The sequence below is a fragment of the Aethalodelphis obliquidens genome, unplaced genomic scaffold (assembly GCF_003676395.1).
Source record: "Aethalodelphis obliquidens isolate GAN/ISIS:26980383/991018 unplaced genomic scaffold, ASM367639v1 scaffold17, whole genome shotgun sequence".
NCBI classification, from domain to species: Eukaryota; Metazoa; Chordata; class Mammalia; order Artiodactyla; family Delphinidae; genus Aethalodelphis; species Aethalodelphis obliquidens.
The window spans coordinates 16,506,032-16,530,709 of NW_020837961.1; the positions used below are offsets into that span (position 1 = coordinate 16,506,032).

Sequence of the window (24,678 nt, forward strand, 5' to 3'; positions counted from 1 at the left end):
ATAATTAAGCACAGTTATTTAAGAAAAACAGACTAGGAGCACTTAACTGGAAAGGTTAAGTGGGGAATAGGGAAGCTGAATTTACAGAGAAACAAGAGGAGAGAAATGAGAGCACTAGGAATGGGGGCGGGGGGGGGGACTCATACAAACGGGAATATAATACAGGGATTCATTGAATAATGTTACCACAGATATATTCTGAAATAATGCATAGTAGTTTCTATATATCTGTATATACTTTGTCTAAAAAAGTTTTATTCTAATACTTTGAAGACAAACTCATGTCACATAAAAGTTATGCTTAAATATTATCATCCCAATATGATTCATCTTTAGTAAAACTGTATTTTCTGAATTACTATACCACCTCTAAGGAAATTTCACTTACTCATTGATAAAAATGTTGTCTGAAGACAGGTTTCCAAGTGGACATATATTTCATAACTTTATGGTTAATGCTTGATAATCTCAGACATAAAAATGAGATGCATTTCAGCACCTACTTGATAATGTATATTTGCCAACCCACTCTCAAGGAAAAAAATTTTTTTAAAAAAGCAAAGGCAGAAAAACTATTAAACATACACACACAGTGTCAAGTATTATACTCTGGATTTCTAAAATTAATTCAGTCTTTCCTCAAAAATTTAAAAATAGAACTACCACTGGATCCAGCAATTCCACTTCTGGGCATTTATCAGAAGAAAATGAAAATGAAAACACTAACTTGAAAAAGATATGTGCCCCCCCTCCCATGATAAGCAAAGACATGGAAGCAACTTAAGTGTCCATCAAGGCATGAATAAGGAAAATATGGTTTATATATATATACATTTTCAATGGATTATTCCGTCATAAAAATGAAGGAAATCTTGCTGTTTGCAACATGGATGGACCCTGAGGACTTTGTGCTAACTTAAATAAATCAGACACTAGACAGTAAAAACAAATACTGTATGATCTCGCTGATATGTGCAATCTTAAAAAAAACAAACCCCCCAAAAAAACACCCCAAGCTCACTGATACAGAGAACAGATTGGTGGTTCCCAGAGGCACAAGCGTGGGGGAATGCATGAAGGGGGTCAAATGATACACACTTCCAGTTGTAAAATAAATAAGTCATGGGGATGTAAAGTACAACATGGTGATAATACTGCATTGCAAATTTGAAAGTTGCTAAGGGACTAAATGTTAAAAGTTCTCAACACAAGAAAAAAAATTTATAAATATGTATTGTGACAGATGTTGACTTACTGTAATCATTTCACAATACATACAAATATTGAATCATGTTGTACATCTGAAACTGTTACATCTCAATTAAAAATAATAAAATAAATAATAAAATTTAATTCCATCTTTAAAAAAAAATTGCATTCAGCCATTAAACATATAAAGATATATCCTAAGAAAATAACTGGATAACTAAGCAAAAATGTTTGTACAGGAATGTTCTTAATTTTGGAAAATTTTGGAAACATCTTAAGTGCCTACCAACAGTTCTCAAAATGTGGTTTACAGGCCCCTACGGGATCCTAAGGCCCTTTCAAGGAGTGCTGATGAGTAAAAGCTATTTCATAAAAATGCTAAGACATTTTATTTTTCACTGTGTTGATATCTGCACTGATGATGCAAAAGCAACAGTTGGTAAACCTACTGGTGCCGTACACAGCAAGAATGATACAGTGGCACCAATTTGTACTAGCAGTCACTGTATCCTTTATTATCACCAACTCGCACAGTAATAATGTCAGTTTCAGTTAAGAATGCCACTGAATGGAAACCAGCAGTAAAAACTACTGGTTTCATTAAATTTCAATCTGTGTACATGTCTTTTTCTGCACAAAAAATATTTCTGCATACCAAATATCAATACGATGCTTAGGCAATTGAGTTGTGAGGTGAACTAGTTACTTTTTTCAAAGAACACCACTTTTACTTGGAAGAAGATTGGCTGATCAACCATGATTATTTCTTGAAAAATGAACAGACTGAGCCAGCTGCTAAAATTTGAGCTTTCAGGAGAAAATCAGAATTTTGGAAAGCATGTGTCACTGTGCACTTAACAATTTAATGACACTTGACGATATTTCTGATGAGTTTAGGTAGTGATAATAATTAATGTTATTGTTTTGATATCATATAATGAAAAGTGCCAATATTTGGAAGATCTGCAAACTCACTGAACCAATATTATCCAAATGACCAGAGGTGTGCATGGGTGAAGGATACATTCCAAATGCAAGATAGACCAATGGATTTTAATGTAACAGAGTAGAAAAAGTTCTTGGATATGGTTTCAGATTCTACAATTCAACTAACATATAAGAAACCTAACATCAAAGGAAGGAGATAGTCATAATTATTTTAAAAGGCTATTAAAATTTCTCCTCCCTTTTCCAACCATGTACCTGTCTGAGGCCGTATTTTATTCTCATACTTTCTCTGGAACAACTTATCTCCAAAGACAATGCAACTATGAAGCAACTATGAAAATCCAGCTGACTTCTATTAAGTCAGGCACTTAAAAAGATTTACAGAAATACTTCCCACTATGTATTTTTTATGTATTCTTCCACTACGTATTTTTTATTTTGAATAAATTTTTTTCATAAAAATTATTTACATCAACATGCAATGGGTTAAGTACATATATAATTTTACATTTTTAAACATTTATTTTCTAATATAGCAAATGAAAATAGATAAAAATCTACATAACCAAAGCACTGTGGAATCCTCAATAATTTTTAAGAATGTAAAGGGGTCATGAGCCCAAAGAAGTTAAGATTTAAATAAAATATAAATAATATAATACATGCAAGAGACTGCTAGGCAGCTATTAAATAGGATAATTGTGTGAGTAAAATTCTCCTAAGACTGACATGAAACCCAGAAACCATGGAAGCAAGCTGGTATTTGATTACATGAAAATCAAAAACCTCTAAAATAACATAACTCCTTAGACAATGTTGAAAGACAAATGATTTGGAAATGCATTTTCAACCTAATTCCCCCCCTTGAATGGGTGAACATCCCTAATACACAATGCTTGGAAATAAACTTGGGAAGATAACCCAAAAGAAAATAATAGACAAAAGAACTGAACAGACTGATCACAGGTAAAAAAAACAAATAAGCGATTGTTTTCAACAAAAATGTCTTGAAATTTCAATAAAAGAAATGCAAATTTAAAACAATAAGACACTGTTTTCACAAATCAATCTAGAACCAATCTGACAGGCAATTAAATTCAAGATTGATGGTGTTGCCAAGGATGTAGAAACCAGTAACCCTTAAACTGTTAAGAGTCTAATAAGCTGATAAAGGAGGATAATTTGGCAATCTCTACAAAGGTAGTTAAAAGGTAGTCTTTAACCTAAGAACTCTGAAATTTTACCCTAGATATATTCACACAACTGCAAAAAAATATATAAGGACGTATACTTTATAGCACTGTTTGTAAATAGAAAAAAATTCTATATACACATTAATGTAAGCCTGATAAAATACGTGACTATATATTCATTTAATACAAGGCAGTGGTTTAAAATAATGAGTCAAAACCTGCATATACAAACAAAAAAACTCAACAGTATGACCATCTATATAAAAAAAGTATATATATGCATATTGAAAGGTTTTGGAAAAATACAAACCAAATTTTTAACACTGACTATTCTGGGGAATGGAGAAAAGCAAAATGGGGAAGAAGGTATCAGAAAAAAGCGGAGAACTTTTACTTTATATACTTTGTACCCCAATAATTTAATCTTTCTTATAATAATATAGTTTTTTTTAAAAGAAAACATAATTCTGCAATATTTACAAGAAGTAAATAATGAAGAAACTACCAAAATTGGAACCAAAAATGTCTTAGTTTTCCATATGATACTATTTTACACAAGAAATAGAATTGATAAGAGAAATTGAAATCCTCACAAACTTCATTTTAGGATTTAATCAGTTTGTTCACTGATAGGACAGGAATCTCTTCTCAGATTTCACTTAAGCTATGAGGGATACATGCCTTGATTACTTCTCCCCACAAAACAGCAACACTAAGAACTGTGTTCACAGTCAAGGAGACAGAGCTAGCTTTTTATATACGACTGAAAAGATGAAAAAACATACTTTAAAAGTTTGGGTACTGCTGCTAGGTTAGCTAAATGAAATTGCCACTTATCAACATTCAACTATTACCTTTGGCACAACGCTTTCCTGAGGAAGAATTTTTACCCTTTATGGACTATTTGACCTTTGACATCTCACTCACATTGTCTAGAGAACTGCTGAACCACAGGTCTCCTATGAAAAAACTACTGAATGTGTTTGGACTATTATTTCAATAGGTCTACCATGATAACGAAGAAATGATAAAAAATAAAGGGACATAAACGGACAACACATTTTTCAGATAAATGAAACTAAATTATAGACAATCTCATGGGATCTTTAAGGTAAAGAGAGTAAAAGGCCTGGGAGTGGGGGGAATGAAAGGAACTGAAGATCCTCATAAGTTAATTCCTTTAATGAAAGGAATTAAAGATCCTCAAAAGTTAACTCCAATTTACTTTCCTCCAGATTCTTACAATGTTTCTGAGTTGCCATTTTCTTCCCACCATCAGTTCTCAGGGAATGTGTTAATTTTCATCATGTAAGCCAGAAAGACAATCAAGTAAAAAACATAAAACATACTGGGAAGTGGTAGGGTAGAGATAGGAAAAACCATATACTGAACTATTAAACTACTACACAGTAACTATGAAAACTTAACTCATCCTAAACTCTCCTCTTTTCCTCACCTAACTTCTCTTAAATACAACCAACCAATCTCCAGCCTCCACAACCCCTAGCTCTCTTTTCTCCTTCACAGACCAACTTCAAATTGCCTATTCCTGCTCTATACATTTGTATACTTTCTATTCACTCTTCAAACTATGCCAATCTTCTTCCATCACCTGCTCTACTAAACTTTCTCCAATGTTAGCAAGGACTTATTGTTCAATCCAATGAACATTTGGCCTTTCTGTGGCAAATATGCTTATCTTGTCCTAAAATAAACCATCTGCTTGGTTTCCATGACCAAGCACTCTTTCCTAGTTTATACAGTTTATATGTCTATACCCTTCAAAGGCATTCTTTTTTTAAAAATTTTACTGAAGTACAGTTGATTTACAATGTTATGTTAATGTCAGCTATACAGCAAAGTGACTCAGTTATACATATACATATATTCTTTTTCATATTCTTTTCCATTATGGTTTATCACAGGATACTGAACGTAGTTCCCTGTGCTATACAGTAGGACCTTGCTGTTTATCCATTCTAGATGCACCAGTTTGCATCTGCTAATCCCAAACTCCCAGCCCATCCCTCCCCCACACCCCTCCCACTTTGCAACCACAAGACTGTTCTCTTCATAGGCACTCTTACTCAAAACTATCACCTATGGGCTTCCCTGCTGGCGCAGTGGTTGAGAGTCCGCCTGCCGATGCAGGGGACGCGGGTTCGTACCCCGGTCTGGGAAGATCCCACATGCCACGGAGCAGCTGAGCCCGTGAGCCATGGCCGCTGAGCCTGCGCGTCCGGAGACTGTGCTCCGCAGCGGGAGAGGCCACAGCAGTGAGAGGCCCGCGTACGCAAAAAAAGAAAAAAAAAAAAATCACCTATGTGCTAATATTCCAAGCCTCTGTTGTGAGAACTCATTTACTACTGTGCTTTCAATTATCATCAATTACCAATGAATTTCAAACCACTCTTTCAAAGTTCTACTATCTGAGTTCAAGATTCACACATAAAACTGCTGCTAGACATGGGTCATCCAAATGAAAATGGAATCCTTCACCTATCTAAAACTAGTCTCATCTAACTTTTCCCTCCAAACCTGTCCCATTCACCATTTACCTTGCGGCCTAAGTCAGAACACTTATGTGTCAGAAAGCTTACCTGTTCTGTAAAGGATGTTTAATATAGTGCTCTGGGTTAGCAACCTCCTGATTAGATTCTGTTTTCTCTTCTTCTGTAGGTGGGGGATTAGGAGTAGGGGTGGTTTCCTAGTGGAGAATAATTAAACATTATGAACTTCTTAACATGAAGAAATAACATTAAGAAATTTCTTTATTTTAAAATTTTTATTGAAATATAGTTAATTCACAATGCTGTGAAAAATTAATTCCTACGACAGCAATACGCTAAATAAATCTGAACCAATATTGTCCATATTTTTTTTAAGGAGAATGAATTAACAGCAGAAGCACTGGATAAAATAGACCACAGATCAAACTCTAAGCACCAGACTCTTCATTCTAGCATCTCTTCATTATGAGCAAAAGGTTTCTCAAATTTAAAAACATAATAATAATAATTTTGTATATTGTTACCTTCCACTTACACATTTTAATATAAGATTGTTAGAGACCATGGAAAAAAGTTGGGAAAATCAAGTACCTTTCTTAACATACTAAACACGGTGCATAGTGGGAGTGGGGGAGATACAATTAAAGTTTGGAGAGTATATTAACTATATCACAATGACACAAACACAAAAATCTTTATAAAGTGATCAAGGCAATACTACACAGGTCCTTGCTTTCATGTTACACTGTTATTATATATGGTGACAAAGTTCAGCAACTTGTCATTTTCAATTGGCCCTAAGCAAAAAAGCTGGACATTGGCTTGAACTTAAATTCTTCTAGGCTAGACATAATTGTCATCTAAAAATGTCAGGGAAAAAGGGAGGCTGGGAATAATAAGTGTTCTCCACATTAATCCATGTAACTCTTCACCCTACTGTAAATTGGTATCAACAGATAGCTAAGAAAAGGGACCAGACGCTGAAACAAAAGCTGATACAAAAAAGGAGGGCACTGAAACAAGGGTTTGGATATCAGATTTAAATCCAACTAGCAAACCAATACAGATATATGTTCACATTAACAACATTCTGTAAATCAGAGATGTATGATCTAAAAAAAAGACTTCAGGGACAGGTGATACACATTTTACAAAATAAAATACATTTTTCTTATCAACAAGACACCTCCAGTAAGTACTTTTTACTAGCCTATGAAGTCACTCATAGCAAGGGCTTTATCTTGACTTTGCTCACAACTGTAATGCCAATGATCACAACGCTACACCAATAAGAACTTACTGGCTTGATTACTTAACTGAATAAATTTAAATGTTTACACAGAGTAGTTAAGGCCATAAAATTTACACAGAGTAGCCAATGCCTTAATAGCACCAGAGCACCAATCATTTTTACCAGCATTTCCTCATCACAATCAATTTACATCTTCAAATAGATGATCATTACCAAATGCCATTCCTTACTCTACTAGCTTAAAATTAATGATGGTCTCCAGACAGAGGTAGTCTGAGTGAACAGAGAAAATAGCCAACAGTTAGGGACTGATAAGACAGGGGGTTTGGGGAACAGGGTACCAGAGAAAAGTTAGCTGCAGAGGAGTGAGCCTCAAAAATGTATGTAAAAATCCCTGAAGTCCTTGGCTGTGACTCCTAAACTGAGATGTTCGGAATGCCAACTCCAGGTAGTCTAGCAGGGAACAGCTGAGCCAAGACTTCAGAGCCTGAACAGCATCAGGAAGACTAATTCAGACCCAGCCAGAGTGGATGGTTGAAAATCCTCAACTTTCAGATGAAATCCTAGAAAGGTCATGTCCTAGGTATCAAGTGAAATACATATGCCTAACAAATCCTAAAACTAATCCGTGACAGGATCAAGGTAATCTACTGATAAATAAATTAACTGCCCCCAAGAACCAGACTCTATACTCTGGAGGAAAATAACAGAAGTGTGAGCCTCTATGAATATTATCTACGATACCTAGCAAACCATCAAACATTATTAGACATGCAAAGAAAATTTTTTATAGCAACTAATGATCAAGATATTAAACTGTCCATAGAAAGACATCCAGATAACAGATACATGATCCAGATAACTGAGTTAGCAGACAAAGTCTTAATAACTATGACTACTATGGTAAAATAGAAGATGGAGGGAATTCCCTGATGGTCCAGTGGTTAAGACTTGGTGCTTTCACTGCCAGGGCTGGGTCCATTCCCTGGTCAGGGAACTAAGATCCCACAAGCCGCATGGTATGGCCAAAAATATAAACAAATGAACAAACAAACAAATAAATAAATAAAATAGAAGATGTGGAAAAAGGATAGAAGAAACAGGAGTATTTGAAAAGGGAATTGAAATCAATTTTTAAAAAGAATCAAATAGACACTAATGAACTGCCAACTACAATGTCTGAAATTGAGAGCTTATTGAATAACAAGAAACTCGACTCAGCAGAATGTACGACTGGTGAACTTCAAAGACAGGTCAGTAGAAAATATTCAAATAATCACAGAGGAGGGGAAAACAGATAGTAAGAAATGTCAAGATGGTTAAAAAGTTCAAGGACAAGATAAGAGAGAATGGGACAGAAGGAATACAGAAAGAAAGAATACCAAAATTTACCAAATTACATGAGGGACTCAAGTCAGATTAAAAAACTGAGGCAACTCCAAGCAGTATAAATACAAACAAAACTACACCTGGGGGATTTCCCTGGCGGTCCAGTGGTTAGGACTTCGCCTTCCAACGTAGGGGGTGCGGGTTCAATCCCTGGTCAGGGAGCTAAGATCCCACATGCCTCACAGCCAAGAAACCAAAACATAAAAAAAAAGAAGCAGTATTGTAACAAATTCAATAAAGACTTGAAAAATGGTCCACTGCAAAAAAAAAACAAAACAAACAAAAAACAAAAACAAAAACTACACCTGGGCACATTAGACTCAAACTACTGAAAACTAAAGGAGGCAATATTAAAAGCAGTTAGGAAGAAAAATTTTAAAAAGACACATACACATTACTTTCAAAGAACAATAAGAATAACTGCTAACTTCTCAAAAGAAATTATGGAAACCATCAGACAACAGAATAACATCCTTGTGCTTAAGGGAAAAAACTGTCAACACTGACTGAATTCAGTGCCTAGGAGGGGACTTCCCTGGTGGTCCAGTGGCTAAGACTCTGCACTCCCAATGCAAGGGTCCCAGGTTCAATCTGGGGTCAGGGAACTAGATCCCACATGACACAGCTAAGAGATTAGAAATGAATGACACGGAAAAAACCATAAAAAACATAAACACATGGAGACTAAACAATACATTACTAAATAACCAAGAGATCACTGAAAAAATCAAAGAGGAAATAAAAAAATACCTAGAGACAAATTGCAACGAAAACACGACCATCCAAAACCTATGGGATGCAGCAAAAGCAGTTCTAAGTGGGAAGTTTATAGCTATACAAGCCTACCTCAAGAAATAAGAAAAATCTCAAATAAATAATCTAACCTTACACCTAAAGGAATTAGAAAAAGAAGAACAATCAAAACCCAAAGTTAGCAGAAGGAAAGACATCATGAAGATCAGAGAAGAAATAAATGAAATAGAAACAAAGAAAACAATAGCAAAGATCAATAAAACTAAAAGCTGGTTCTTTGAGAAGATACACAAAATTGATAAACCATTAGCCAGACTCATCAAGAAAAAGAGGGAGATGACTCAAATCAATAAAATTAGAAATGAAAAAGGAGAAGTGACAACAGACACCGCGGAAATACAAAGCATCCTAAGAGACTAGTACAAGCAACTCTATGCCAATAAAATGGACAACCTGGAAGAAATGGACAAATGCTTAGAAAGGTATAACCTTCCAAGACTGAACCAGGAAGAAAGAGAAAATATGAACAGACCAATCACAAGTAATGAAATTGAAACTGTGATTCAAAATACTCCAACAAACAAAAGTCCAGGACCAGATGGCTTCACAGGTGAATTCTATCAAATATTTAGAGAAGACCTAACACCCATCCTTCTCAAACTCTTCCAAAATATTGCAGAGGAAGGAACACTCCCAAACTCATTCTATGAGGCCACCATCACCCTGATACCAAAACCAGACAAAGACACTATAAAAGAAGAAAATTACAGACCAATATCACTGATGAATACAGATGTAAAAATCCTCAACAAAATTCTAGCAAAGAGAATCCAACACCACATTAAAAGGATCATACACCATGATCAAGTGGGATTTATCCCAGGGATGCAAGGATTCTTCAATATATGCAAATCAACAATGTGATACACCATTAACAAACTGAAGAATGAAACCCATATCATCTCAATAGATGCAGAAAAACCTTTCTTTCAACACCCATTTATGATAAAATCTCTCCAGAAAGTGGGCATAGAGGGAACCTGTCTCAACATAATAAAGGCCATATACAACAAACCCATAGCAAACATCATTCTCTATGGTGAAAAACTGAAAGCATTTCCTCTAAGATCAGGAACGAGACAAGGATGTCCACTCTCACCACTATTATTCAACAGTTTTGGAAGTCCTAGCCTCGGCAAACAGAGAAGAAAAAGAAATAAAAGGAATACAAATTGGAAAAGAAGAAGTAAAACTGTCACTGTTTGCAGATGACGTGATACTATACATAGAGAACCCTAAAGATGCCACCAGAAAACTACTAGAGCTAATCAATGCATTTGGTAAAGATGCAGGATACAAAATTAATGCACAGAAATCTCTTGCATTCCTATATACTAATGATGAAAAATCTGAAAGAGAAATTAAGGAAACACTCCCATTTACTATTGCAACAAAAAGAATAAAATACCTAGGAATAATCCTACCTAGGGAGACGAAAGACCTGTATGCATAGAACTATAAGACACTGATGAAAGAAATTAAAGTTGATACGAAGAGACAGGGAGATATAGCATGTTCTTGGATTGCAAGAATCAATATTGTGAAAATGACTATACTACCCAAAGCAACCTACAGATTCAACGCAATCCCTATCAAATTACCAATGGCATTTTTTACGGAACTAGAACAAAAAATCTTAAAATTTGTATGGAGACACAAAAGACCCTGAATAGCCAAAGCAGTCTTGAGAGAAAAAAACGGAGCTGGAGGAATCAAGACTCCCTGACTTCAGACTATACTAAAAAGCTACAGTAATCAAGACAATATGGTACTGGCACAAAAGCAGAAACACAGATCAGTGGAACAAGATAGAAGCCCAGAGGTAAGCCCACGCACCTATGGTCAACTAACCTATGACAAAGGAGGCAAGGATATACAACGGAGAAGAAACAGTCTCTTCAATAAGTGATGCTGGGAAAACGGGACAGCTACGTGTAAAAGAATGAAATTAGAACACTCCCTAACACCATGCACAAGAATAAACTCAAAATGGATTCGAGACTTAAATGGAAGACTGGACATTATAAAACTCTTAGAGGAAAACATAGGAAGAACACTCTTTGACATAAATTACAGCAAGATCTTTTTTGATCCACCTCCTAGAGTAATGGAAATAAAAACAAAAAGAAACAAATGGGACCTAATGAAACTTCAAAGCTTTTGCACAGCAAAGGAAACCATAAACAAAATGAAAAGACAACCCTCAGAATGGGAGAAAATATTTGCAAACGAATCAACGGACAAAGGATTAATCTCCAAAATATATAAACAGCTCACGCAGCTCAATATTAAAAAAACAAACAACCCAATCCAAAAATGGGCAGAAGACCTAAATAGACATTTCTCCAAAGAAGACATACAGAGGGCCAAGAAGCACATGAAAAGCTGCTCAACATCACTAATTATTAGAGAAATGTAAAATCAAAACTACAATGAGGTATCACCTCACACCAGTTAGAATGGGCATCATCAGAAAATCTACAAACAACAAACGCTAGAGAGGGTGTGGAGAAAAGGGAACCCTCTTGCACTGTTGGTGGGAATGTAAACTGATACAGCCACTATGGACAACAGTATGGAGGTTCCTTAAAAAACTAAAAATAGAATTACCATAAGATCCAGCAATCCCATTACTGGGCATATACTCAAAGAAAACCACAATTCAAAAACACACATGAACCCCAATGTTCACTGCAGCACTATTTACAATAGCCAGGTCATGGAAGCAACTTAAATGCCCATCGACAGACAAATGGATAAAGGAAATGTGGTATATATACAATGGAATATTATTCAGCCGTAAAAAGGAACGAAACTGGGTCATTTGTTGAGATGTGGATGAATCTAGAGACTTTCATAAAAAGTAAAGTAAGTCAGAAAGAGAAAAACAAATATCATATATTAACACATATATGTGGAACCTAGAAAAATCGTACAGATGAACCAGTTTTCAGGGCAGAAATTGAGACCAGATGTAGAGAACAAATGTATGGACAGCAAGGGGGGAAAGCTGCGGGGGGGTGGGGTGGGGGGTGTGTGATGAATTGGGGGATTGGGATTGACATGTATGTATACACTGATGTGTATAAAATCGATGACTAATAAGAACCTGCTCTTTAAAAAAAAAGTGATCAAACGTGTATCATTGGAAAGAAGCAAAAATAGATCATGTTTACTGTCTAAAAATATATATTTGATTTTTGAAAAAAAAATAAAAATCAACAGAAATTAAAAACTCACCTTTGACCTTACTGAAACCTAGGATCCCTCTCCTGATTTAACTACTGTTTTATTATGTAGCTTTTAAAGACCTTTTCTAATGCAATCATATGCTTCTGAATGTTTGAAAATATTAAATATTATTTTGTTTTATTGAGGTGGATCTTTTCATATGTATGGATACTATATGTATTTCTGGAAATTGTTGCACACAGTTTTACTCTGTCTCAAACTGTATTTTAATCAATGCAAAAAGTTGAAATATTATAAAGAACAATGCTTGGAATACCATATATTTTTTCTTTGATATTTTTAATGGAATTTTTAATATGTAAAAGTCACTTAAACATGTTAGGGCCAGTTTGTACCAGCTTTCTAGCAGACAACTGGGTAATTGGAAGCATTGATGTCCAGACTCTGTAATTCTCAAAATCCTTGTTGCTTTGGGAATGTTTGGACTTTATTAAGTTGATGACAAGATAAACTGTTATTCACTGCATATTATTACACAGACATATTACTGACTTTATTACTCTATTATTAATAGTAGAATTGGCATTTTTACAATAAATATTATAGGGATTCATGTTAAGTAATAAGAATTTTCTTCTGGAAGCAAGATTTTTGAAGCAAATTATGATGTCATAGAGAGAAATTATGTAAATCATTATATACTATCTTAGAATATTGAGATGCTGAAAGGTGACTATAAATAGTGTCGTAAATAAAACTGTTCACTTTCTCTAAAAAAAAAAGAAAAAAAAGAGTTCGAATGCTGCAACTAAGGATCCCACCCGCCACAACAAAGATCCCACATGCCACAACTAAGACCTGGCACAGCCAAATAAATAAATAAATATTTTAAAAAAGAATTCAGTGCCTAGGAAAAATATCCTTCAGAAATAGAGAAGTCAAGTCAGACTCACACAGACACTACACAAACACACTCTCACACCCAAGGTCCAAAGTAAGAGGAACACCAAAGGAAAGTTTCAGGCTAGAGGGAAAAGTTCCCAGACAAGAGAATGGAAGTGCAAAAAAGAATGAAAAGCACTGGAAAAGGTAAATGTATGGGTAAACATATGAAAAACTATTAACAGTTTAAAGGAATAATAATAATGATGCCTTGTGTAGTTTAACATAATAATGACGGTCCTACCAAAGGACTGGGTATATATGGATTTGTGAGGTTGGATGTGTGAATAAAAGATACTCTTCCTGGGACATCCCTGGCGGTTCAGTGGTTGGGACTCTGAGCTTCCACTGCAGAGGACACGGGTTTGATCCCTGGTCGGGGAACTGGGATCCCACATGCCTCGTGAGGTGCTCAAAAAAGAAAAAAGATACTCTTCCTCCCAAACTTAAGAAATAATGCAAATTCTCTTATTTACCTAAATTAAAAGACAGGGCTTCCCTGGTGGCACAGTGGTTAAGAATCTGTCTGCCAATGCAGGCCACACAGGTTCGAGTCCTGGTCCGGGAAGATCCCACATGCCGCGAAGCAACTAGGCCCGTGTGCCACAACTGCTGAGCCTGAGCTCTAGAGCCTGCGAGCCACAACTACTGAAGCCTGCGCACCTAGAGCCCATGCTCTGCAACAAGAGAAGCCACTGCAGTGAGAAGCCCGTGCACTGCAACGAAGAGTAGTCCCTGCTCACCACAACCAGAAAAAGCCCGCGCGCAGCAACAAAAACCCAACGCAGCCAAAGAGTAAATAAATAAAATTTAAAAGAACTGGCTACCATCTTTAAAAAAGACAAATGATAAGTAAAACATATTCATAAGTTCACAATCCTCATTACAAACCATACTTTCACAGCACATATTTACACCTTTTACCTCAGCAGCATGTAAAAGACAATCACAGTATGAGTAATTACAAGTTTCATAGGGTACAAAATGTCACTTCCTAACTCCTTTAGTACTTTCCTTTCTTTTCTCTTATTCTACTCTTTTCACCATTAGGAGAATGGTGGAAAGCTTAGATAGTATCAAAAGTCTCTAGATATATAAGAACTAAAAGCAGGTAATAACTCAGAAAAAAATATGTTCACTTCCTTAAAAAGTGTTCCTTTGAATTTTACATTCTACATTAGCTGAAATATTAGCCTTTATATTAATAATATATAATTTGGGGGTTTTCCTGTAACTAAAATAAATATAGCTACTCATCTTTAAATGATTGTGTAGATGTATGAGTAAGTATACTAGTTTAAAAACTTACAGTCTTTGCTTTTAATATTATATAAACGTACTAGATTAAGACAAATGCTCTAGAACACTGAAAAAAATGTTTATTAACCATAAACAATCTTTTCAGTATTTGAAACCCTTTTTTAATATAAGTGTAGTATTGATGTTTCTTTTTTAGATTTTTTTTTCCCTTGGCCACACTGTGAGGCATGCGGGATCTTAGTTCCCTAACCAGGAATTGAACCTGTGCCCCCTGCAGTGGCATGCGCAGAGTCCTAACCACTGGACTGCCAGGAATTCCCATCTTTTTTGGCCTTTTAAATTAGTATCTACAGTTTAATAGATGTTTAAATTTTTAAACTTATTTGAATTTAATTCCTCTTAATAAAGCAAAAGTGATTAATAGCCAATTGTTTCCATGACAGAATAAAAAATACTCAAATACTCTACAAAAATACTCATTCACATGGCACAGACCAAATCTAGTAAGATTCAGAATCATTTTCATGATGGAAATTACTTATGAAAACATTAATATTAAAAATCATGTATTTAAAAGGGCATATTTTCTCAACACAAATTTTCTCAGGTCGTACTTTGCTATGGTCATATACTTATCACAACAATCCATTCATAATCAACAGAAATTTTTTTAATGCATGTACTTTTTAATATTTATTTTTTGGCTGCACTGAGTCTTAGTTGCAGCACGCAGGATCTTTCGTTGCACTGTGCGGGCTTCTCTCTAGCTGTGGCATGTGGGCTTAGTTGCCCTGGGGCATGTGGGATTTTAGCTCCCCAACCAGGGATTGAACCCGCACCCCCTGCATTGGGAGGCGAAGTCTTAACCACTGGACTGCTAGAGAAGTCCGCACCCTGTAAACTTTTTTAAAAAAATTATTTATATTTTATTTTTGGCTGTGTTGGGTCTTCGCTGCTGCGCATGGACTTTTCTCTAGTTGCCGTGAGCGGGGGCTACTCTTCATTGCGGTGCGCAGGCTTCTCATTGCAGTGGCTTCTCTTGTTGCAGAGCATGAGCTCTAGGCACATGGGCTTCAGTAGTTGTGGTACATGGGCTCAGCAGTTGTGGCTTGTGGGCTCTAGAGCACAGGCTCAGTAGTTGTGGTGCACGGACCTAGTTGCTCCGCGGCATGTGGGATCTTCCCAAACCAGGGCTCGAACCCATGTTCCCTGCATTGACAGGCAGATTCTTAACCACTGGATTCTTAACCACTGCACAACCTGAGAAGTCTGCCACTCTGTAAACTTCTTGAGTCTGCAATTATGTTGCAAATTACTGCAAAGGAAAACATTATTTTTGTTTGAGACTACTCAGACATGCCTTATTATAAAATCATTTCCTGTCATTTCTTTCAACTTGTTTTATTTTTTTGTTTAAAATCTCTTAACTTTGAAATAATCAGGATGCTTTTTTTCTTATTTTCAACTTAGATAAAGCAAAACAAAAGTAATAGCCATGTAGGATGTTATTTTAAACTTTCAGATTAATTCTATGGGGGTGGTCTATTCTATGGGGAAATTCCAATCCCCTATACCTTTTTTTTTTTTTTTGTGGTACGTGGGCCTCTCGCTGTTGTGGCCTCTCCCGTTGCGGAGCACAGGCTCCAGACGCGCAGGCTCAGCGGTCATGGCTCACGGGCCCAGCCGCTCCGTGGCATGTGGGATCTTCCCGGACCGGGTCATGAACCCGCGTCCCCTGCATCGGCAGGCGGACTCTCAACCACTGCGCCACCAGGGAAGTCCCCCTATACCTTTTGAATCCATGGTAGTATATACAATGAGAAGTAATATCCAGAATGATGGCCGTGCTATATTAAATTATTCGATCAGGGACTTCCCTGGTGGTCCAGTGGATAAGACTCCGTGCTCCCAACGCAGGGGGCCTGGGTTCAATCCCTAGTCAAGGAACTAGATCTCGCATGCCACAACGAAAGATCCCTCACGCCACATCAAAGATCCTGTGTGCCACAACTAAGACCTGGTTTAGCCAAACAAACAATTAAATAAAATTCTTTGATCAAAAATGACTTATAATTATGGACATATGCCAAATAAGAATGATGAAATACATTTTTAAAAGAACCCTAGAAAGGAGAATTCTCTGACAGTCTAGTGGTTAGGACTTGGCACGTTTATTGCTATGGCCTGGGTTCAATCCCTGGTCCGGGAGCTAAAGTCCCGCAAACCGCTCGGTGTGGCAAAAAAACAAAACTTTCAGGTCAATCCCAAGTTAAGCATAAACATCAATTAACTATAATAGATGTTCAAATTATTCATTATTTGTCTTAATTTGCTAAATATTTATTTTTGGCTGCATCGAGTCTTCGTTGCTGCACGCAGGCTTTCTCTAGTTGCGGCGAGCGGGGGCTACTCTTTGTTGCGGCAAGTGGGCTTCTCTTGTTGCGGAGTACGGGCTCTAGGTGTGCGGGCTTCAGTAGTTGTAGCAAACAGGCTCAGTAGTTGTGGCTTGTGGGCTCTAGAGCACAGGCTCAGCAGTTGTGACACATGGGCTTAGTTGCTCCGCAGCACGTGGGATCTTCCCAGACCAGGCTCGAACCAGTGTCCCCTGCACTGACAGGAGGATTCTTAACCACTGTGTCACGAGGGAAGCCCTGCTAAGTACTTTTAATATAAATTGACTTTAAAAATAAAATTAAAGTATTTTGAAATTATATCTCCTCTTAAAATTCTTTGTAAGGCTATTAACTAGTTAGGTATCTAAGACTTAGGATCACCAAAAAACAGGTCGGAAGAGGAGTACTATGGGATACTTGTAGCACCAACTTCACAAAATTCTCCCTAAAAACCCTTAACAGGTGTTTTCACGGGATATGTTTAAAATGGATTTAATTAGATATTTTTTAATTATATGAGATCATCAAAGAAGCAATAAACAAGGTTATCACATTACATGGGAACTTTTTACAAACTTGTCATTTTTATGGTTGCTTCCTACAGAGCAGACAGTAAAATAGTTTTAAATTTACACTCAGTTTTTTGTTTTTTGTTTTGGCCACGCCAGGCGACTTGCGGGATTTCAGTCCCCGACCAGGGATTGAACCACTGCCCTCCACAGTGAAATCGCAGAGTCCTAACCACTGGACCGCCAGGGAATTCCCTACATCCAGTTTAAAAACAAAATTCTCTACTGGAAAGTCCCACAACATCCCTCTACCTACTCTCTCAGCTTGGTGGTCTCCCCCATAAGCAATTTTCTTTGGAAATTACTTTTTAAATATCCATGTTTTATCAATACTTCTAGGTTCGAAAATTACCCAAACCAGGAAATGCTACTTTAAAAGACTATGGCTACTCTCAAGCCACCAAAAGGAGAAGCCCGCACACCGCAACAAAGAATAGGCCCCCGCTTGCCACAACTAGAGAAAGCCTGCGCACAGCAATGAAGACCCAACGCAGCCAAAAATAAACAAATAAATATATTTTTTGAAAAAGTGAATTGAGAAAAATATTAATTAAAAAAAAAGACTATGACTACTTTCAAAGTAATCAAATACAATTTTAACCTAAGAAACAATCTGCAAGTGAAAAACCACTGTTTTTCAAGGGGGTAGAATGGCGAGTAAAGCCATGAGATGGTACAGTGTTTACCAAGAAGACAGTAATGAACCAGGGAGTCTGAAAGTGAGGGTTCATGAAACCAAAGATACAGCTAGAATGGTAGGCTGGAGCAAGACTGTAAAAGGCCTCAAAGGTCAGGCTAAAACTGTATCTTTCCACATGTAAGCAATGGAAGCCACTAATTAACAGGTCAAAGTGATTAAATACAAATAACAAGTAAGGGAATAGAAGAGACAACCAGTTTAAGTACAAGTTATTAAACCTGGTTTTGGATTTGCTGAGTTTATGAGATTCAAATAAAATTGTATGGAGGGGGACAATAAATTAAGAGCTTGCGATTAGCAAATACACACTACTAGACATAAAACAGATAAACAACAAGGTCCTACTGTATAGCACAGGGAACTATATTTAATATCTTGTAATAATCTATAATGGAAGAGTATGGAGAAGTACATACATACATATATTAAACTGAATCACTGTGCTGTACACCAGAATCTAACACAACGCTGTAAATAAACTGAATCTCAATTAAAAAAAATTTTTAATGTACAGTATAATTTCGTGGTCCCAGGGCTAAGGAGCTGTCACACCAATAGAAGAAAGTAAAGTTGAAGGGGAAGAAATAAAGTCGAGCAAGGGTGGGACAAATCTAACAATTAGCTGCAAAAAATTTCAAGCAGTTTTACTGCATTCTGCAAAAATCAGCAAATGTGTCAGTCACAATTATTAACCATGTGGTACAATCTTAAGAGTATAAAGCTAGATATTTCCCGGACGTAGCATCAGTTCTGTGGGGTTTTCTCTAATCTGACTACAAAATTTAGATTCCTTCTAGCCATGTTCAAATCTACACTGCTTAAATTCCAAAACCAAGGTGCACTTTTTCCATGGCTATGAACATTCAACATTTCTTAGCAACCCTTGGCCCTAACACACAAACTATCTCTTGTAGAAATATAAGGAGCCTTCCCCTCATGACAACCAATCACCTAAGGCTTCATTTGAAATGCACAAATACTGGGAGCTCCCTGGTGGCCTAGTGGTTAAGATTCTGGGCTTTCACTGCCTTGACCCGGGTTCAATCCCTGGTTGGGGAACTGAGATCTGGCAAGCTGCACGGCACAGCCAAAAACAAAAAAGTACACAAATATCAATAGTTCCCTGGCACTAAAAATGGTTTAAAGCACTCAAAATCAGACCTTCTGCAGGTTCTAGTCTACAACCAAGTTAAGTATAGAAATGGAAAGTAAACATTTAGAAATTTTATGGTAATTTGACAGTATATTTATGTCTGTTCAAACTAATAATATAAAATTCAGGCTTACATTTTGTATGCCTTTTTTCATCTCTTTATCCTATTGTTATCATTTTACAAAACATTAGATTGGAAATTGTTTAAAAACAAAACAAACTAGTTTTCTACCAAAGTATGAGAGACACTGGTTTAGATTACACACTCTGGAGCCATGTTACCCAGGTTGTAATCCCAACTCTGCCATTCACAGATATATGGTTTGGTGGGGCAAAACACCATAGTACCAAATAACAGATAACAATATTATTGGTAACCCATCTCCAGTAGCACTTCCTTATATTTCCCCTTCCTTGCTTCACTATTTTTTAGCTGAATGGCAAAGACCATTTGTGGCTTTAATAAAAATGTAAATGCTATTATGGCCAAGGCAGCTACAATTATCTCTACCAGTTACTAACCCAACATTTCAGTAAACTGAAGGCATTAAATGAAGATATGAAATAATGAACAGAAGGGTGAGCAAAGTAAGAACAGGAAAAGATGGTAGTGTTTTATGATTTTTAAAGTGGTTAACACCAATCCTCACACTTCTACCAAACTATGAGTTTTTACTTGATAGGTAACATTTACTAAGCAGTTACTAACAAGCAACGGGCTGCATATTTTTATATATGTTATTCAGTGTATTCAATCTTCACAATACTGTGAAACTACTACTCTCTCCACTCTTCAAATTTAAGCCCTGGGAAGTTAACAAGTCTTATCTATATTCTACATTTTATTGCAGGACTGTCAAGATTCATAGCTAGGGATACTATGTGTCCAAATTTTACCTGTTTGTCGTTTCAGCATAATTATTATTACTAAAACCTGGTTCACTCTCACAAGTGCCCAAAATTGGATAATAAATTGTATATTGTTACCAAGGTACTCTTTCCAGGCAGCATAACCCTACAGTATGTACTATGCTTTGTACCACAGCCTCAGGCTCAACACTTTCACTATCTTCCAAGTGCATGCCATTGCCAATAAATTAGAAGAAAGGCATGAATGGTACACTTCACTCTTCAAACACACACACACACACACACACACACACAATCCCACTACTAGGGGAAAAAGCAAGTAAACACCAATGATTGATTATACTGATTTTATATTATGCAAGACAGTGTACTAAATGCCTATGTGATCAAAATATCTTAGAAATACAGGTAAGCATATATAAAAGCTACCTTTTATGGATACAAATAATTAACTCTAAGAAGATTATTTTTTAATACAACATATGTAAATAGACTTCAGGATACTTTACTCTTCCTTTTAGTATCCAAACATTCAGTTCCCAGGTCTCTTTTTAGTAAAGATACATTTTCCCCAGCACTCTCCCATATGTAAATTAGTATAATTAATTAACTAGTACACAAAAACAAATAAAGCCTCACCACCTGCCTTGTAAGGAATGAAAAAAAATCTGGTGTAAACAGTGAAAATTATCACAAATAATTAAACCAACTGTTTTCAGTGTCAGTTTTCAAATATACCTATAGTAAAGGAATACCAGCTAATCTGGCATCACTCATCAGGAAAAGTGCAGCTGTGGATTTTGCAGGTCTTCTTCCTTGTCTGTAATAAAGGATCAAATTGGTGACCTTTGTGCCATAAACTAAAAAGTCGAAGTAGATAAACAACATATGTAGATTCAGCAAAATACAAACCTTTTAAGTTTAGAATACTGCTCAAATGGAGAATTTATTTTTCATGTAAAGGACTGTGAGATCCCATATATCAATTCTGATTCAAGACAGTACTTTTTAACATTCCTTTTTACTAATATAATATGACACCTAAACAATAATATTGAAAGCTGAGGTACAGAGGGAAGAGCTTTGACCATCTGCACAAATTGTGTTGTGTCTAAAAATTACGACAAAATTTAATAGCTGTTCAATTAATTATTTAAGTAATAATAATGTAATTATCTGACTAAAACTGATGACTAGCCCTAGACTTTTAAGTGAACAGAGTTAAATTTGCTATGCTACAGCTAAAAGTTTGTATTTCTGGATAGTCAGCAAATTACACTTAACCACATTCTACTAATAAAAAAATTCCTATAGCTCACATTTGAATTTCTTATCTTCTAGAATATAATTTTAAAACTAGAAAGACTTGTAGGCATCTTGTTACATTTAAAATAAACTAATTCCTAAAGGAACACTAATATCTGTCAACCAAATTACTCTGCACATCTTAATGTAGCTTAGGGCAAGACTACAAATTCAGGAAGTGTGACAGAGACATAAGAAATAACAAACATGTATGATCAAGAATGATGAGATTAACAATAAAATTTAAATGTCAATACTACTTAAACCAAAGGCTACCAGAAGATTCACATTTTTTAAATAACTAAGGAGAAATTTATATAAGTTGAACATTATACAAAAGTAAAAATTAGTGCTTCAAAATAAATTAAAATGATGTTAGGACAAACATTTACATTGCACAAAATTATATTGGTTCCCGTAACATGATGATTTCTATTTCATTCATTCTTTAAAGATTTATAATTACAATTTGAAAGGCAAACATTTTAAAGAATTTAACTGCTGCTTCTTTTAAAGTTTATTCCTTTTAAAACTTTGAAAAGCATAACTAAAATTTAATGATACTGGTTAAATATTTGTTTAAAAAAATCAATTTTAGGGACTTCCCTGGTGGCACAGTGGTTAAGACTCCACGCTCCCAATGCAGGGGGCCCAGGTTCAATCCCTGGTCAGGGAACTAGATCCCACATGCATGCTGCAACTAAGAGTTCGCATGCCACAACTAAGGAGCCCGCCTGCCACAACTAAGACCCGGCGCAATCAATTAAAAAAATAAATATTTTTTAAAGTCAATTTTAACATGTCAGCTAAACAAATAAGCAGTTTAATTCTTTTTAAATTCCATGTGTTAGTTTTTTTAAAGTTCTGTAATGTTAAAAGTTAAAATTTCAATGTAAACTATGGTTTAATAAGAAAATTAGATTTATTCTTTTATTCTCCAAGTATTTAAACCATTTTTCAAAAGAAATCAACTGGGCTTCCCTGGTGGCGCAGTGGTTGAGAGTCCGCCTGCCGATGCTGGGGACATGGGTTCGTGCCCCGGTTCGGGAAGATCCCACATGCCGCAGAGCGGCTGGGCCCGTAAGCCATGGCCGCTAAGCCCGCGCGTCCGTGAGCCTGTGCTCCGCCATGGGAGAGACCACAACAGTGAGAGGCCCACGTACCGCAAAAAAAAAAAAAAAAAAAAGAAATCCACCAATATTTCTTTAAAAATTAGAAAACCAGGTACTACACTGTTTCAAATGTCCCCAGGTTTATAGAGTATGACTATATCCTTTCACTTAAGTTAATGAACCATCCAAACTTCCAAATATAAAAACTTCTATATTCTTTAACCCAGTTATACTTTTAAGAGATTTCTTCAAAGGAACTGTCAGGACAATAAAAGCTTTATATATTTTATATCAGGAAGGAAAACTAGAGGCAATATATATATTAAAAAATACGACCAAAAGGTAACAGATAAATCATGGTGTTTATAATATAGGCACTAGAAGTGATGTTTGGAAAATCATTTTAAAATGTTAACATAAAAGTAGAAAAAAGATGTCAGGACTGAATAATGAGAACTTTACTTTTGTGGGGGAGGGCACTTTATTTTTAATTTAACCAGTCCCAAATAAACGTGGTACATCCAGACAATGCAATATTATTCTGCACTAAGAAATAAGCTAACAAGCTGTGAAAAGACATGGAGGAATCTTAAATGCATATTACTAAATGAAAGGAGGCTTAAGAGACTATCTACTGGGTTTCCCTGGTGGCGCAGCGGTTAAGAATCCACCTGCTAACGCAGGGGACACAGGTTTGAGCCCTGCTCCGGGAAGATCCCACATGCCACAGAGCAACTAAGCCTGTGCACCACAACTACTGAGCCTGCGCTCTAGAGCCTGTGAACCACAACTACTGAGTCCACGTGCCACAACTACTGAAGCCCGCGTGCCTAGAGCCCGTGCTCTGCAACAAGGGAAGCCAACACAATGAGAGGCCCGCGCACCACAACGAAGAGTAGCCCCCGCTCGCCACAACTAGAGAAAGCCCGCAGGCAGCAACGAAGACCCAACACAGCCAAAGAAATATATAGAAAAATAAAATAAATATATAAAAAATAAAATATTAAAAAAAAACTATAGACTGTATGATAACTGTATGATAAGAACTATATTTCTGGAAAAGACAAAACTACAGGGACAGCAAAAAGATTAGTGCTTGCTGGGGGTTAGGGAGGAAGAGGGATGAACAGACAGAAGATTTTTAGGCAGTGAAAGTACTCTGTATGAAACCTATAATGCTAACTGTGTTATTCCACATGTGTCCAAACCTACAGAATATACAACACCAAGAGTGAGTCGTGATGTAATGTACAGACTTCGGGTGATAATGACATGTCAATGTAGGTTCATCCAGTGTAACAAATGTACCCCTCTGGTGTGGAATGTTGATTGTGGGGGACACTGTGGATGTTGGGGCAGGAGGTATGTACCCTCCTTTCTATTTTGTAGTGAACCTAAAATGGCTCTAAAAAAGTCAAAGGAAAAGAAATAGACACAAAGAGAGACATGGTGAGAAAAAAGAATCCACAAACAAGTAAAGCAAAATATTAACCAGAGAACATGTTGTTGGGATTGCAGATTATTTTTTCTTCATACAGAGCTAAATGTTCCAAATTTATTGTAACAAAATTATACTGAAGCCCAAAGATACAGAGACTCTACTCCTGGACTGTTCAGTCTGTTCCAAAGATGTCAGTCCCCACTTGCACCAATATCACATTTTTATAAGTTACCTTTGTTGAATAATGTTTTTTTCTCCATGTGGGGCAAATTCTCCATTCCCCTTTTCTCCTCCAAAAATTTACTGCTAATTCTCATTTGTTTATTCTTTCAAATAAACTTGCAAACTTTTTCTCTAAAGGGCCAGAGAGTAAATATTTTAGGCTGGTAAACTTTTATCACTTATTCATTGTTTTGTTTTACTTTTT

At 36.2% G+C, this 24,678-nt stretch overlaps 1 protein-coding gene across 2 annotated transcripts in view; it reads right to left on the reverse strand.

Moving 5' to 3' along the window:
• The window catches only part of EIF4E (eukaryotic translation initiation factor 4E), a 48,376-nt gene that overhangs the window by 10,128 nt on the left and 13,570 nt on the right, over window positions 1-24,678 (reverse strand). For both annotated transcript variants that reach the window (XM_027116962.1, XM_027116963.1), the window contains exon 2: window positions 5,951-6,057. In XM_027116962.1, coding sequence (XP_026972763.1) covers window positions 5,951-6,057 — 107 coding nt within the window. The remainder of the gene's footprint in view (window positions 1-5,950; window positions 6,058-24,678) is intronic.